General features: G+C 44.7%; 1 protein-coding gene across 3 annotated transcripts in view; it reads right to left on the bottom strand.

Moving 5' to 3' along the window:
• The window catches only part of CACNB4 (calcium voltage-gated channel auxiliary subunit beta 4), a 197,798-nt gene that overhangs the window by 15,686 nt on the left and 164,122 nt on the right, over positions 1-17,990 (bottom strand). For all 3 annotated transcript variants that reach the window (XM_040357965.1, XM_040357966.1, XM_040357967.1), the window contains one exon: positions 2,006-2,157. In XM_040357965.1, coding sequence (XP_040213899.1) covers positions 2,006-2,157 — 152 coding nt within the window. The remainder of the gene's footprint in view (positions 1-2,005; positions 2,158-17,990) is intronic.

Raw genomic sequence — 17,990 nt, 5'->3', positions numbered from 1 at the left:
TACGCCGCTGCAGAGATACGCCGCTGGACGTGAATCTGGGCCATAGTTTTTTTTCAAAATTGTTGCTTTTTTTGTTTTATAGCGAAAAAAATGAAAACCGCAGAGGTGATCAAATACAACAAAAAGAAAGCTCTATTTGTGGGAAAAAGGGGACATAAAAGTTATTTGAGTACAGTGTCGCACGACCGCGCAATTGTCAGTTAAAGTAACGCAGTGCCATATCGCAAAAAAATAATTGCCTGGTCAGGAAGGGGGTAAATCCTTTCGGGGCTGAAGTGGTTAAAAATGTGCACCCAACAAAGTTGCCTCACCAAACCTTTCACCCATCCCTAAACTAACCCTCCCAGCATCCACCGCCGCTCACCCATGCCTGCTTCTTGATCTTTGTAGTATGACCTACTGGAAAACCACACAGCCTTTCTCATAAATGTATTTTCCTGCCATGATTGTTTTTTTCATTTCATGATCATTGTTAAAAATCATTCTGGCGATTAGAGCGCAGGAGGTGAGAAAAAGTCATCTGCTTTGGTTCTTAAATATTCTAGGTACACCACATTTATTTCCCCTTTACGATTATATCTACAACTCCCTGGTCACATTAAAGGAGTTGTAAAGGATTTTTTTTTTTTTTTGCTGAAATTACTGTTTACATGGTATAGAGACATAATAGTTAACTGATTCCTTTTAAAAATGATTAAAAATAGATAAAAATCAATCATATAAATGTACCTGCAGTTTCTAGTTTCGTTTTTGCATGTTGTTTCCTGCTTCTGTGATGTACAGAGCCACAGAGCCAATACAGGGCAGTGATGGTTTGGAAAACTAAACTGATTGGTGCTGAGGGGTTTTAGACACAGGGGGGCAGATTCAGATAGAGATACAACGCCGTATCTCCTGATACGCCGTCGTATCTCTGAGATCCGACGGTCGGATCTATGCGCCTGATTCATAGAATCAGGTTCCGCATAGATCTCCCTAAGATCCGACAGGTGTAAGTGACTTACACCGTCGGATCTTAGGCTGCAATCACCCGCTGGCCGCTAGGTGGCGCTTCCGTTTGTATACGCGACGAATATGCAAATGAGGAGATCCGCCGATTCAGAAACGAACGCCCGTCCGTCGCTTTTTTTTTACGTTGTTTGCGTTCGGCTTTTTCCGGCGGAAAGTTACCCTTGCTATATGCGGCGTATCCTATGTTAAGTATGGCCGTCGTTCCCACGCCAAGTTTTAATTTTTTTACGTGGTTTGCGTAAGTCGGTCGCGAATACAGATGGACGTAATTTACGCTCCCTTTGAAACCAATGACGTCCTAGCGACGTCATTTGCAGCAATGCACGCTGGTAAATTTAGCCAGCGGCGCATGCGCAGTACGATCGGCGCGGGGACGCGCCTGATTTAAATAGTAAACTCCCCCTAGCCGCGGAATTTGAATTCCGCCGGGGGATTTACGATCCACCGGCGCAACTTTCGAGGCAAGTGCTTTCTGAATACAGCACTTGCCTCAAAAACTTGCGCTGGCGGATCGTAAATAAGATAGATTACGCGGATCTAAAGATCCGCTGATCTATCTGAATCTGCCCCACAGTAATCACACCTGCTTGATTAGTGACCACAGAGAGAAATCTCCCAGCACTGTGGTTTTGAGGAAACAGACAACCAGGAAGTGTGGAGATCAGAGAAGAATTACAGCAACTTGAGAGCAAAAACAAACAATGAGGACATGAAAACAGCACTGCATTAAGGTAAAGGAAGCTATTAAGATAAAAAAAAATTCCTTTACAAACCCTTTAATTGTACAATGAGCTGTAGAAATAGGGATTTACGTAGACCTAAAAACTATTTCAAGTGTTCCTCCATAGTAAAAAGGATGATTAATGCTGCAAATGTGTATCTAAAATATTACTGCAAATATAAAGGGTTTGCAAAAATAATAATAATAATAAAAGATAAATCACGAAGATGGATATATCCTTTAAAAATTACGAGAGGTTCCATACTCATTTACCTTTGGCGAAGACACTTTGACGTGAACAATTATCGGTGCTAATGAAGTTTTGATTAGTTGTGCCGGATGATTAATGGTGTCCGCATCTAGAATAACGAGCTGTAATGAACGAGCCAACTCAAATATTCTTTCTATTTCGCTCTGCACTTCAGCTAGGAAGAAAGAAGGAAGGGCGACAGTTATTAGTGTAAATATATTAATCTGCGAGAAAAGTAACTGTATACCTAAAAGAGAAGTGCAGGAATAAAAATAAGGAAATAAAAAAATAAAAAATAAACATTTATACTTACCTAGGCTAGTTGGATGCAGCATCGTCCCCTTCTGGCTCTACACTGAGAACTGAGTGATCTAAGCTGATCGCTCAGTTCTCGGTCTTCTGATCCGCCCCTCCATCGCTCCTGTGGGCTGTGCAGGAGGTGGGAGCAACTGCTCCAGGTTTCAGTGGAGTGCTGAGAGGCTGGGCACCTGAGTGGATCCTTAAGAGCCAGATCACGCAGGGGCGGCACAACTTTGGGGGCGACTCGGCTATGCGATCTCAAGACGACTTGAGAGGCGACTTGCAAACTGACTACTGTATTGAAGTCAATGCAAGTCGCCCCCAAAGTCGTACAGGAACCTTTTTCTAAGTCGAAGCGACTTGCATCGCTCCTATTAGAATGGTTCTATTGAATAGAGCAGAACGCGACTTTTCAGGTGGCTGTGTCGCCTGACGAGTCGCCCCTGTGTAAACCGGCTCTTAAATGGGCCTTTGTGTAGACATCATCCAAAAGCCAGGAGACTGCTGCTGGGTTCCACTAACACAAGGGTGTGATGCCAGCAGTGCCAGCGCCAGGTGACAACCTATAGCAGGGGTGCCTAACCTTTTGAAGATCGAGGGCCACTTAAGCAACTTGGTAACCAGTCGTGGGCCACAATGAGCGGAGCGGACGGATGACAGGTCACAGCTACTCTATAGGCCCTCCGATCCGCCCAGATAGAAGGGGACAAATGTTTTTTGGATTGGAGGTAGGCGGGCGTAAACGCACATCTTTCGCTCTGTAGAGGTGAATTGAGGGTCCCATTAGGTCAGGCTGATCATGTGAAAAGGGCCTAAGACTGCTTTCACACTGATGTGCTGCGGTTTACCCAATACCGCGAGTGCAGCTGTGTCTATCCTGTGGGTTAGCTGAACTTTGCCATAGACTCCGCCTGTGGCAAAAGCCGGCGCTGTAGAGGTAGCATCGGCTTATGGGGCTCACATCACAACACTGATGCTGTGGTATGGCGGGTCGGCAACCCGCGATCTTTGCTTGCCAACCCGCCATTCCAAAGCAGGAGGTGGCGGGCCACATCAGAGAGCTCTGCGGGCCACATGTGGCCCCCGGGCCACGGGTTGGCCACCCCTGACCTATAGTATTCCCCTTCACTCTTCCCCAATGAAACGTTTTATAGACTGATGAAGGGAGGGACCAAGGAGCTGGGTCAGGTACCCACAGAAGAGGCTCTGCTAGGCCATTGGCTTTTCCTGGAGTGGCCTAATTTTCTAGCAAGTTCAAAGGCACATTAATAGTGAATAAGGCCTGGTTCACACCTATGCAGGTTGCAGTTTGCATATTTCAGGTGCATTTTGCATTTTTTAATACACGTTTTTGATCCATTGAAGTCTATGGAACCAAAAAAAGTCCCTGGCCCTTTCCATAAAATGCACAGATGTGAACATCACCCACCATGTTAAATGGACTGCATAATGCCCTGTACACACGATCGGTTCATCCGATGAAAACGGTCTGATGGATTTTTTCATCAGATATCCGATGAAGTTGACTTTCATCAGTCTTGCCTACACACCATCAGTTAAAAAAAACGATCGTGTCAGAACGCGGTGACGTAAAACACGACGACGTGCTGAGTAAAATTAAGTTCAATGCTTCCGAGCATGCGTCGACTTGATTCTGAGCATGCATGGATTTTTAACCAATGGATTTCCCCACAGACGATCGTTTTTTTCTATCGTTTTTATAACCATCAGATAATTTTAAAACAGGTTCTACGTTTTTTCACAGATGGGAAAAAAACTGATGGGGCCCACACACGATTGTTTCGTCTGATGAAAACGGTCCATCAGACCGCTTTCATCAGAGGAACCAATCGTGTGTACACGGCATAAGTGTGAAGCAGGTCTAAAACATAATTTATGAAAATTAAAAAAAAGTAAGCTATTAAAGTACGTAAATTTTATCTGCAATATTTTAAGTTGCTGACAGGGTCTCTTTAAACATTATTTATTGCAAAGCATTGTTTTAATATGAACATGCTGAGAGAGAAGTCACTGGTCACTCTTGAAAATATAAGCTGCCTAGCTTGACTCTCAGCAATTAACCACTTCAATACAGGGCACTCATACACCTTCCCGCCCAGACCAATTTTCAGCGTTGTTGCACTTTGAATGACAATTGCGCGGTCATGCTACACTGTACCCAAACAAAATTTTTATCATTTTGTTTCCACAAATAGAGGTTTCTTTTGTTATTTGATCACCAAATTTTTTATTTTCTGCTAAACAAATTCTGTTTCTGTTACAGAACTTTGTAAATAAGTAAGTTTTCTCCTTCACTGACAGGCACTAATGGGGCTGCACTGATTGGTACTAATATGTGCCACTGATAGGCGGCACTGATGGGTGGCACTGATATGCAGCACTGATGGGCACACATAGGTGGCACTGATAGGCACTAATGGGCATGGATGGGCACTGATAGGTGGCACTGATGGACACTGATGGATGATACTGATTGGCATCACTGATTGGCAGGCATTATTGGTTGCCACTGATTGGCAGGCATTGTGGGCACCGATTGGCATTGACATCCATTGTGGCCATGGGTGGCATACCTGGTGGTGACTAGTGGTGGGCATCCTTGATGGTCCTGGTGGCGTCCCTGGTGGTCCAGTGTGGGCATCCTCGGGGGGGGGAGGGGCTGTGCTGATAATCAATCAGCACAGACCTACCCTGTCAGAGGAGCAGACGATCAGCTCTTGTCTAATCGCGTCTGACAGACGTGAGTGAGGAAAAGCCGATAAACGTGATCAACTGTCATCAGCCGTGATTGGACAGAGCCTCTTTACCTAGATCGGAGTTGGGGTGTGTCAGACTGACATGCCGCAACAACAATCGCCACGTCATCCTGACCACGTCATTTGAGGATAACACAGCCACTTTGCCAACGTCATTCTGCTATATAGCGGGTGGCAAGTGGTTAAGCAGATAAGGAGTTCCAAGCTAAAGGGGTTGTAAAGGATTTTTTCCCCCCTAACTCACTGTGTAACTCACCACAGTAATGCGAGTCTCTCTCCCTGGTGTGGAGAAAGCCTCTTGAGGAGGGAGGGGGCGAGCAGGAGTGTCAGGACGCCCACTAACACACAGCTCCTTTCTCTATCTGCATAGAGAGTGTCCTGACACTCCTGCTCGCCCCTCCCCCCTCAAGAGGCTTTCTCCAAACCAGGGAGAAAGCCTCACATTACTGTGTCGAGTTACAGACAGAAGAACAGGAAGTGAGGATTTCTCAGAAGAAATAAGGACATTTAAAAGCAAAATGGAAGGATGAGGTAAGTGAAGGAGGACTGCACTAAGGTAAAGGAAGCTATTTAGGGAATTTTTTTTTTTACCTTTACAACCCCTTTAAGCCTGATTAACACCTATGTATTTTAATGTTTTTTTTTAATGCTTTTTGCATTGTATTGCATGTTAAATGGACTGTAGTGCAATTCTGCAAAATGCAAAAAGCACAAAAAATGCCTAGGTGCGAATCAGGCCTTAACCATTTGCTTACTCGGCACATATACCCCCTTCCTGCCCAGGCGAAATTTCAGCTTTCAGCACTGCGACGCTCTAAATTAAAATTGCGCGGTCGTGCGACGTGCCTCGCAAACAAACTTGCCGTCCTTTTTTCCCACAAATAGAGCTTTCTTTTGGTGGTATTTGATCACCTCTGCGGTTTTTATTTTTTGCGCTATAAATAAAAAAAGAGCGACAATTTTGAAAAAAAACACAATATTTTTTACTTTTTGCTCTAATAATTATCCCATTTGTTTTCTCAGTTTAGGCTGATACGTATTCTACATATTTTTGGTAAAAAAAAAAATTGCAATAAGCGTATAGTGATTGGTTTGCGCAAAAGTTATAGTGACTACAAAATAGGGGATAGAATTCTGACATTTCTTTTATTATTATTTTTTTTACTAGTAATACGGCGATCTGCGAATTTTGTCAGGACTGCGATATTGCGGCGGACACATCGGACACTTTTGACACATTTTTGGGACCATTCACATTTATACAGCGATCAGTGCTATAAAAATGCATTGATTACTGTATAAATGTGACTGGCAGGGAAGGGGTTAACACTAGGGGGCGAGGAAGGGGTTAAATGTGTATTCTGGGTGTATTCTAACTGTGTGTGGAGGGGGGTGACTGGGGGAGGTGACAGATGCTGTGTCCCTATGTACAAGGGACACAACATCTGTCTCCTCTCCCTGACAGGACGTGGAGCTTTGTGTTTACACACAGAGCTCCACGTCCCTGGCTCTGTCATTGCCGATCGTGGGTACCTAGCGGACATCGCGGCCGCCAGGCACGCGCACCGGCATCTCGGGGACGCGCGCGCCGGCGTGCACACGCCCCCCAGTGGCCGGAGGACCCGAGGACGTCATATAACGTCCTCCTGGATTTACAGAGCCACCGCGAGGCCGTCTTTTGACTATGGCCCGGGGCTCAAGTAGTTAAAGTGGAGCTCTGGGCTCCTGCAGAAAAAATACTAATATTGTAGTTGCTGACTTTTAATATTAGGACACTTATTTGCCCTGGAATCCAATGGTCTCTTCACCCGAGCCGACTTTTCAATCGGCTATTGGGTGCTGCCGCTGCCATCTCCACTTAGTGAAACCAGCAGTGAAGTTCTGTGTGCTGCGATCTATGAATGGGTCGACTGCGGGGAAAAGAGGAGGGGGCTGAACTTGCGGCTGAGCTTGATGCGGCATCAAAACCAGGCACCCCCCCACCCCCCAAAAAGTGCCCAATCTGGCAGCGGAGGGGGAGGAGACAGACCAGCGGAGCTTTCCCTTTTTTCCCAGACTTATTTCTGGTCAGCATTAGACCAGAAGCATTTTCATACGAAAGTCCGTAATGGAAACTTATCTATCTATCTATCTATCTAAGTATCTATCTATCTATCTATCTATCTATCTATCTATCTATCTATCTATCTATCTATCTATCTATCTATCTATATCACTCTTTACTAATTTCTCTTAATAGAAATAGTGAACGCCAGTTACAGTAACAAAGGCAGCAGATTACTCTGTACACAATGTAGACATACATATATTTTTCATGTTACATACCATTTTTTGATGTGTCGTTCACATGATGTGTTCTGACCACTTTTAGTGCTATCAGTCTTGGATTTGAAGGTGGGGGGGGGGGGCATATAGCAACACTATGGGGGTTATTTACAAAAGGCAAATCCACTTTGCACTACAAGTGCAAAGTGCACTTGAAATTGCACTGAAAGTGCACTTGGAAGTGAAAAGTGGATTTGCCTTTTGTAAATAACCCCCTATGTCGCAGTCACAGGTACATATAGATGGCTCCCCTGCTTTGACTTCATAGAGAGCTGGCAGCACTGTTATCCATTGCACTGAATAATTCATACCCTCTCCCACTCTCACACTAATCTCAGGTGCTCAGACACCCTGTGATGACACCATGATGACTTGATCCCAACGTCAGCATGCATATACGGTGGGGTGGGGGGACTCGATATCAGCGCTCATTTCTTTTTAAAGTGACCCTGTCCTATAGTTGAGATATATAATAAAAGCATAAAGCATATCAGTAAAAAAAGTCTGTAAATAGTAACCTTTCCTGCTGCCCTCCTTGTCAGTCTTTGCTCCAATGCTGAGAAATCATCTTGTAAATTCTGCACTAAAACCAACATTTCCAGGAGTGCCAGTATCATGTGTTCTCTAAAGATTCAACCAGTATCGCTGGTTCCTTTTGCTGACCTCCCCCTTTATAAGGTACAATAGTAATATTACAAAAGTTCATATCACTGAGAGGACTTGAATCAGTTTGAAACTGGTTAGGAGCATCAAATACAGCCAATGTGTTTTGGGGGAAAGGCCTCCAGGTGGATCCAATCACATTAGAGCAGGGTCCCCAAACTTTTCAAACAAAGGGCCAATTTACTGTCCTTCAGACTTTAGGGGGAGAAGGTAGATTATGGCCAGTGGGGGCAAAAAACTTTCCAGGCCCAGTAAGTATAAACATTACCTTTAGGTTGGTAGTCAGTTACATAGTGCATGTGGTCATTAGAAGGAGGAATAGTGGCCCATCATTGGTATTACTGGGAGGAACAGTACCCCATCCTTGGTATCAGTGGAAGAAATTGTGCCATATCTTTGGTGTCAGTGGGAGGAATAGTGCCCCATCTCTGGTGTTAGTGGAAGGAGTAGTGCACCATCATGGGAAATGGGAAATATAGTGCCCCATCACTAGTATCAGTAATGGTGCCAGTGGGAGGGATAGTCCCCCAAGGGCCCAATAAATGCTAGCATAATGCAGCATCCAGTGCATTGGAATTCATTTTTGAATTAAATGTTCCTATTTTTATTTTTCATATTCCCGGCATTAAAATGCACAAACTGTTCTCAAGATCCACAGATCCTTCTGTACATCTGAACTCCATTCCTACATCTGCCACTTCCCTTACACTCCATAAACAATTGAGCTACGTGTTGTATTTTTTGTACATGTGTTTCACCAACAGTGAAGGGCAGTCCATTCACTTTTTTTTAACACATTTTCAGTGCCATTAGGAATGACTGGCACCTAAAACGCGTGTTCCTCGTTTTGGTGCATTATTCACACATTCTGTTTTCAATCTCCTTTTTATTAAATGTCATATCCGTGTACAAAATACATACACATACTCATACATGTTCATTTTGCTTTACATTGTGCATCTTCTCCTGCTTTGGTTTACGATCTACCTTTGTCTTCCCTACCTTCTACTTACTACAATTACCCCTATTATTCATTCTCCCTTCTCTCGATTCATATCCCTTCCCGTTCAAACTACCCGACACATTCTGAAAACGTATGCAGAAACACGTGTATCCGCTACAATCAGATATGAATGGAACCTTTTTGTTTTTGTATTGCATAACTGAAAACTCAATAAACATTATAAAAAAAAACAAATGTCCCCTAGTTTACTGTAAGAACATGAAGAACATGATAATGGTAGCTGGGACCTCTGGACATCCACATGGGCCCTTAGGCTTCTTCCTAGTTAGTCTTGTGGATAATATGACTCTAAAGCAGGGGTGGCCAACCAGTGGCCCACGGAGCCCTCTGATGTGGCCCGCGACCTCCTGTTCTGGAATGGCAGATTGGCAAGCCCAGATCGCAGATTGCTGACCCGCCATACCACAGCATCAGTGTTGTGAATGAAGCTAGTGGTAGAGGAAGAAACCGGCTGCGGAGCAGAGCCCCATAAGCCGATGCTTCTTCTACAGGGCCGGCTTTTGCCACAGGCAGGATCTATGGAAAAGTTCAGCTAACCCGCAGGATAGACACAGGTGCACTACACTGCATCCGAAGTGTTGGTAAAACATCAGTGTGAAAGTCTTAGGCCCTTTTCACATGATCAGCCTAACCAAACGTAACCCTCAATTCACCTTTACAGAGCGACAGATGTAAACAAACGTTTGTCCATTTACGCCCGCCAACCTCCAATCCGATCCGCTAAAGAAAATAAAACAGAAGGGAATTCATCCCCTTCCATTTGGGCGGATCGGAGGGCCTATAGAGTAGCCGTGACTTGTCATCTGCCCGCTACGCTATTGTGGCCCACAACTGGTTACCAAGTTTCTTAAGTGGCCCTCACTCTTCAAAAGGTTGGGCACCCCTGCTCTAAAGCCTAGTAGACATGTGCATTCGTTTTCGTCCAAATGCATTTTCGTCCCAATTTCAGGTATTTTCGTTATGGTTTTAACAAACGATAAAGAAAGCACAGAAAACCGAAAGATTCGACATAAACAAATGCTTTATTTTCGTTTTCGTTGCGGTCGAATGTGCCTAACCTTAACTCTATTAGTCCAATATTATTCTACATAAAGAGAAAAGATTCGATATTATAGAGACATGAAGAAGAGTTGACATAGAGAAAAAAGATTCGACATAGTGAGAAAAGATTCGACATAGAGAGAAAAGATTCGACATAGAGAGAAAAGATTCGACATAGAGAGACATGAAGATTAAACATAGAGAGACATGAAGAGTCAAAGATTTTTTTTTAGAACATTCGACAGACACCATAAGCCTTCAATGGCAGATTCGACAGAGAGACATGAAGATTCGACATAGAGAGACATGAAGATTCGACATAGAGAGACATGAAGAGTTTTTTTTTTTTTTTTTTTAAAGATTCTGTCGGATATTCTTTTTTTCTTAGAACATTCGACAGACACCATAAGCCTTCAATGACAGATTCGACATATAGAGACATGAATATTCGACATAGAGAGACATGAAGATTCGACATAGAGAGACATGAAGATTCGACATAGAGAGACATGAAGATTCGACATAGAGAGACATGAAGTTTCGACATAGAGAGACATGAAGAGTTTTTTTTGTTTTTTTTTTAAAGATTCTGTCGAATCTTTTTTTTTTTTTTTCTTAGAAAATTCGACAGACACCATAAGCCTTCAATGACAGATTCGACCTTAATTTGGATTTTCGGACGAATGCATTTTTTTAAACGAAAAACAAAATAAATAAAAACGAATTTCGGGAGTAACTAAATAAATTTATTTTTCGGATGAAAACCAAATTACGAAACAAAATATTTCAGTGTGCACATGTCTAAAGCCTAGCACACATAGGCCGGTTCAATAGAAACCAACATTGACCCGTGCGTATGGCAGCTGGTCCAACAGAAGCTGACGAAGGTTCATGTCCGAAAACGGTTTGCCGACCTGCTCCCGGATCAGCGCTCTCAGCCAAAGTGTTTTGACGGGGGGCCGTCCCATTGTCAGAACACAACAGAACAGCAGAGGAGATAGCTTTACTAACATCGGATTTTTAATACAGCGGCTCTGACCTGACATTTTTTTTTTTTTTAGGTTGAATGAATTGTGAACTGTGATTTTTTTTTTTTTTAAAGCGGAGTTCCACCTAAAAATGGAACTTCTGCTTTATTCCACTCCTCGCCCCCTTACATGCCACATTTGGCATGTAATTTTTTTGGGAGGGGAGTGGGGGCTTCAGGAGAAGGGGACTTCCTGTCCCACTTCCTCCTTCCGCTGAGGGGCTGGAAAGGCGATTAGCTTAATCGCCTTCGTGCAGCCCCTCCCTGTAGGCGAGCGCCTGTCCAATCGGACGGCGCCGCTCGCGAATGCGCAGTGCCGCTCGCGCATGCGCAGTGGGTGCCCGGCCGTGAAGCCGAAAGCTGTCACTGCCGGGTGCCCTCACCGGCCGGCGAGGGGGGGCGAGGAGCGGAGCCCCGGCCGGCGCGTCGCTGGAGCCGTGGAGCAGGTAAGTGTCTGTTTATTAAAAGCCAGCAGCTACACTTTTTGTAGCTGCTGACTTTTAATAAACTTAAAAAAAGGCTGGAACTCCCCTTTAAGTAAAATTAGACACTGACATTATGTTAATTAAATAGGATGAGGTTTGTGTCTAATTTCACTTAAAAAATAAATAAAATCACAGTGGCATTATAAAGAATTACAAGTATAGCAAAGAAATATAAAACTAAATATTGAATTAAAAAAAATAATAATATTGAACTATGTCCTGCTTTACAACATTCAGTTGCTAAGTGCAACAGTCTACTATTTCTATTACTCTAGTTTTCATATATTTGCTTAAAAATAAGACTTTAAATTTTTATGTTAGATTTTTTCCACATTTTACAAATAGTGGGAGACACAATACACTGAATATGGCTGTATACTGTATACATCTTCAATTATATGCAGCAATGAATTATCAAGCTGGGTAAATTATCAAGTTGACAAAAATCTGCCATTCACATGTAATTATCACTTTCCCCAGTCATAGCTGTAAATAGCTACACAGCTTGCCTGGTACTATCAGGCTTAAAATATAGCGCGAATGTTCACAACTTCACATCACAGAGGTATAAATGTACCCGTGCATTTAATCAACTAACTTTAAAGGCAAGCAATAAATACATGCATATGCATGCAAGTCATGGCTGAATGTACTTCTAATATAACAAACACAGTTTATAGAAAGGGAGTGTTAGAACCTGCTTCTTTACCAGATGGTGGGGATGGACTTGCAGCAAGCTTGAACCAGGTTGCGGCCCCTAGGTATGCCCAGCTGATGATATGGAGACAACTTGGAATGCAGAGTACAAAAGAGGATCCAGGAAACATGCCAAGGTCAGGGCAGGTGGAAGCAATGGTGGGACAAGGTCACCTAGAGACCAGGGCAAACATGCCAAATTGCGCCCCCCCCCAGATGTATGAGCATTATGTGTCAAAGAATCCACCCCCCCCCCCAAAAAAAATGGACCACTAATCTGCATTCTTACGCCCCAAGCATAGCTTCCTCCTCCTCCCAGTATAAATCCACCTCCCTGCAGAAATCCCCCCTCTAAGCACAAATCTTTTCCCCCTAGCTCAAAATTTTCTCATTCTATATTTGCTCCCAGCACAATTACACCCCCCCTCCCCCAAAAAATTAACCCTTCCTAGAACAAATCCTCTACCTCTCAAATTTCCCCTGCCCTCCCCTCCCATTCCAAATCCCCCAAAGCACAAATTGCCCACCTCAAATTCTCCATCCTAGCATTAATAACCTCCTTCCCACCCCCAAATTTCCCCTCCTAGCACAAATGCCCCCAAACATCCCTACTAGCACAAATTCCCCTCCTAGCACAAATACCCTCCCCCTACCAGATTAGCTTTTCTAGCACAAACCCCCAAATCCCCCCTCCTAGCACAAATCCTTTTGCCCGTCCCTCCTTTCAACACGATTCCCCCCCAAATCAAGGGCGGATCCAGGGTGGCGGCAACAGGGAAATTGCCCCCCACCCCTGAAAATATCACACGGACAATGTTACTTGCTCTGCCTGAGTCTCTCTCTCTGTCTCACATCAGCCGATCATTGGCACAGAGAGAGAGAGAGACTCGTCTAGTGTGTGTAATTACGCCGCTGTGCCGTACTGGCCAGGAGGAGGTGGTGGGTGGAGCCTCTTCCCTGCACTCGTTCCTAGCGTCTGGGCCGCTTGGCGTCTAGCAACGAGTGACGTCAGTGAGTCACGTGTCGTCAGACTTGGAGTCTCAGAGCCGACGTGTGGCACGTTACGTGACACGGTGACAGGAGCCTCAAACAGGGGAACACTGCAGTTGTTTACCGCAGTGTTTGGCTTTGGGAGTGACACCTAAAGCTTATAACGTTGTGATGTGTGTGTTGCTGTTAACACTCTTGCTAACACGCTGTTAACAATCCTCAACGTGTGGCAGGTGACGTGGCAAGTGGACAATCCGAAACGTGTGGCAAGTGACAATCCGCAACGTGTGGCAAGTGACAATCCGCAACATGTGGCAAGTGACAATCTGCAACATGTGGCAAGTGACAATCTGCAGCTTGTGGCAAGTGACAATCCACAATGTGTGGCAGAGGACGTGGCAAGTGACAATCCGCAACGTGTGGCAGGTGACGTGGCAAGTGACAATCTCCAATTTGTGCCAAGTGACAAACCGTAATGTGTGGCAGGTGACGTGGCAAGTGGACAATCTGCATCTGGTGGCAGGTGACAGTGGCAAGTGACACACTCGGGCTCCCACTGATTCTGCATTATGGTGAGTTGAACCATTTCATTTTCTATAACAATGTAATAATAGAAATAATGCGCTTTAATCATCCTGACACAACAACAACCATGGTGCCGTGATGATTGAATCGCCAACACCAGCCATTTCCCAAATAAATTTGCCAACACCAGCCATTTCCCAAATAAATTGCCCGCAAAAAAAATATTTTCTGGCAGCGCCCCTCCCGAGACTAGGCTCTGGATCCGCCCCTGCCCAAAATATCCCCTTTCTAGAACAATTCTTACCTCCTGCCGCGCCTCAAATGCCTCCTGCCAACACAAATCCCCCCCTAATCTCCTTATGGTTCCCTCACCTCACATGATACCACAATGCCCAGGGCAGCTGCCACTCCTGCCCACCCCTTGTTCCGGCCCTGGGTGGCAGACAGGCAAAAAAACGGAAGATGAAGTCGGTGTCGGTACACGAGAAGTCAGAGAACTAGGAAGATGCTCAGGCAATGCTGCACTGAGCATGTCTAATATAAGAGAGAAAACTAGGAGGCAGGTCAGGAAGCGATGGAAGGGAATAAAAACTCAAAGTATAGCAGGCGATGCCCATAAGTGAGCACAGAAACCAAATGTAAATAGAATCACAATCACTCCTGATTGACCGCCGAAGAGGAGGGAGGAAGCGGAAGCCGCCGCCGCCGTGGTGACCTATGGAGAGCAGGAGAATGGCAGGTCGTCGCTGCCGAGCAGGGGAAGCCAGAGCTGATATGATATGGGGTACGTGCAACCGACCGGGGGGGGGGTTTGGCATACTGTATTTGCCCCCCTCCCCAAAAAAAAATTCCACCAGCCGCCACAGGTTAATACTAAAACGTTATTATTGTTATTCATTGCGCATTAACTGCTTTGCGTTCTAATGATCAAGTACAAAATGCCTGATTTTTACATTACATTTTTTAATGCAATTCCCAATCCTTATTGTTCATATGTCAAAAAAAAAAAAAACTTGATTGGTTTAATGTACACTGAAATATTAATTTGTCTCTTGCACTGTATGTGTTCGTCTTAATCCATCAAAAAATCAAATATCAATGGAAATATTAAATGGAACAATGTACTTGGTGTTGGCTTTTAATTAAACGTGTAAGCCCCCGCTGGGTAACATTTGATTCAGCCTATTGATTTTTGTGCCTGATCCCTGCTTTTCACATCAACAACCTTGGCAAGGCCCTCCGCATACATTTCAATGTAACCGAATTTGCTGTGTTAACCTACACGCTAATTCAGAGTGACACCCATTGTCAGTCATAGCTAGGACTGGGATCGCCAGATATACGCCTGTGTCACTTGTCACTTAGAGAACTGCTTTCCGTGGTCAGCGCACTGTAATTTAAAAGCTGTTTTTTAAAAAGGAACCTGAGGAAATTGGTGCAGTCTGACGTGTCTTGTAATTTCTTGTACAAAACAGCCGGCATGCTGCATGGGAAATTTGAGAAGTAACTGTGGCATTTTCAGGGCTCATGTCCCCCTCGCCCACCTGAAAATGAGAGGAAATACCCCAAAGAGGACATAGTCAGCAATAAAAAACTTAGGGCCAGATTCACAGCAGAGATACGTCGGAGTATCTCTGATACTCCGTCATATCTCTCAGAGTATCTATGCGACTGATTCATAGAATCAGTTACGCATAGATAGCCCTTAGATCCGACAGGTGTAATTGTCTTACACCGTCGGATCTTAGGATGCAATACTGCGGCCGCCGCTGGGTGGAGTTTGCGTCGTATTCCAGCGTCGGGTATGCAAATTAGCAGTTACGGCGATCCACGACGATTTTTCGCGTTCGCTATGTCGTTGCTAGTCTAGTTTCCCGTCGCAAAGTTAGTCGTCATTTTACCTGCCCTAACTTTACACAGCCCATGTTAAAGTATGGCCGTCGTTCCCGCGTCGAATTAAAAAAAAAAAATTCTTGCGTAAGACGTCCGGGAATACGAAAGTACGCTACGCACGTCGCCGTTCGGAAAAATGACGTCATTTCGCGCAAAGCACGGCGGGAATTTCAAAACGGAGCATGCGCAGTAGGTCCGGCGCAGTAGCGTGCCTAATTTAAATGGCACACGCCTCTTTGAATTAGGCGGGCTTACGCCGGAGGCCGCTGGCGTAAGTATTCACGCAAGTGCTTGGTGAATCAGGCACTTGCGATGAAAACTTGCGGCGGTGTAACGCATCTGGCCCCTATTTTTTTTTTTTTTAGCAAAGGTTTAGAACATCTGTTAAAGTGTAACTGAACCCAGGACTCTGCATTCACCATATCTGGTCTCCCACAGTACACAGAACATGGAAATGCAATTAGTTTAGTAAACATAAACTGCTAAATACCTTTTCTCATCAGCAGTATATAGCAGTCTTGTTGCTTCTATCAGTGTCTGGTAAAGCTTTAGGAGTTTTCAATCTCCCCCGATTGTCCTATGAGGCTTCAGGACCCCGGACCCTCTGTCAGGACAGTGCTAATTGGCCCTGTGCTGATCATATGCACCCTCCCAAGAAAAAAAAAACAAAAAAAAAAACAAACACTCTAGCAATACACACCAAACTGAGCATGTACAGCCTGCCCCCAAGGTTCTGTTCTATGAGCAAATAGATTGGGGACTGTGGCAGGGGAGGATCAGAGAATAGAGGATCAAACAGCCTTGTTAACACAATGCAGAGGATTAACCCCTTAGGTTCCACAGTGAGTATAACAAGCATGCTTTACTGCACATACAGACGGATTTTACTGTTGTGGGTTTAGTAACACTAAGATTTTATTGCTGGCTGTATCCCCATTAGGAAAATTTCCACTCACTTCTTGTGATAGGTGAGAAAAAAAGTGGGAGTGTGTACTCCGCCAGCGGCCCGTGGTCACGGCGAGGAAAGGCAGAATGGGGAACTGTTACTAGGCATTTCCCTGTTCTGCCTAGTGACATCTCAGAGATCTACTGCTCCCAGCGATCGGGAACAGTGATCTCATTTCCCAGGCAGCCCATCCCCCTCTACAGTTCGAACACGATGAGGGAACACACGTAACGCCTTGATCGCCCCCTAGTGTTTCTATTTGTGGGAAAAAGAGGACCCAATTCTGTTTGGGTACAGCGTTGTATGACCGTGCAATTGTCAGCTAAAGCGACGCAGTGCCGAATCGCAAAAAATGCTCTGGTCGGGAAGGGGGTAAATTCTTCCGGGGCTGAAGTAGTTAAAGTGTCACTTTAAATTTGCCTCTGGGCCCCATTATATACCGTATTTATCGGCGTATACCGCACACTTTTTTGCCCTGAAAATCAGGGCAAAATCGTGGGTGCGCCGTATACGCCGATACCCGCTTTCCCGCGCCGAGTTTGAATACTGCGTCGACATATACCGAGCGCAGTACACTCGGGTATAGTCGGGCAGTCTCGGCTCCTTCCGTGCTCACGTCCTGGACGTACAGGACGTCAGTGCGAGAGTTGCCGAGCCTGCCCGACAATACACGAGTGTACTGCGCTCTGTATATGTCGGCTCAGTATTCAAACTCGGCGCGGGAAACGAGCGGGGAGGACGCCGCAGAAGGACGCCGGACCCGACGAAGAGGACACCCGAAGCCGCAGACGGACGCCGGACCCGACGAGGCCGCCGATGGACGCCGCACAAGACACCAAAACTGTAGGTACAAAAAAACTTTTTCCCACAGGAATCCGCTGCAACTTTAGGGGTGCGCGCTATACGCGGGAGCGTGCTATACCCCAATAAATACGGTAGTTTTCTCAGTAGGAATAATTTTAACCAAACTGTCTACTTCTACTAATGAACTATAAAAATCAAATCATTGAGCATGTATAGTGAATGGGATATGATTAACGATGTAATTACCTGTACATTACTTTATACATTTATGTATAGATTTACAAGCTAATTAAAAAGTAATATTATATTCAGGGATATAAATATGAGTTTGCAAGATAAGTAATGTTACACTGAAAAAATATAAATTCAGGATTTTCAAGTGAGATGGAAATTTATTGTGCGTAATATTAATATCGCTTTTCAGTGTGCAGCTGTAGATTACTGATCAGCAAAATAAGACCGATATACAGTAGATATTCTAGAGCAGAGTTTCTTAACCACATCAATACTGG

This window comes from Rana temporaria, chromosome 6 (genome assembly GCF_905171775.1).
Source record: "Rana temporaria chromosome 6, aRanTem1.1, whole genome shotgun sequence".
NCBI lineage: Eukaryota > Metazoa > Chordata > Amphibia > Anura > Ranidae > Rana > Rana temporaria.
Note: the sequence above shows the minus strand (reverse complement) of the source record. Positions and strands in the feature narration are given on the sequence as shown.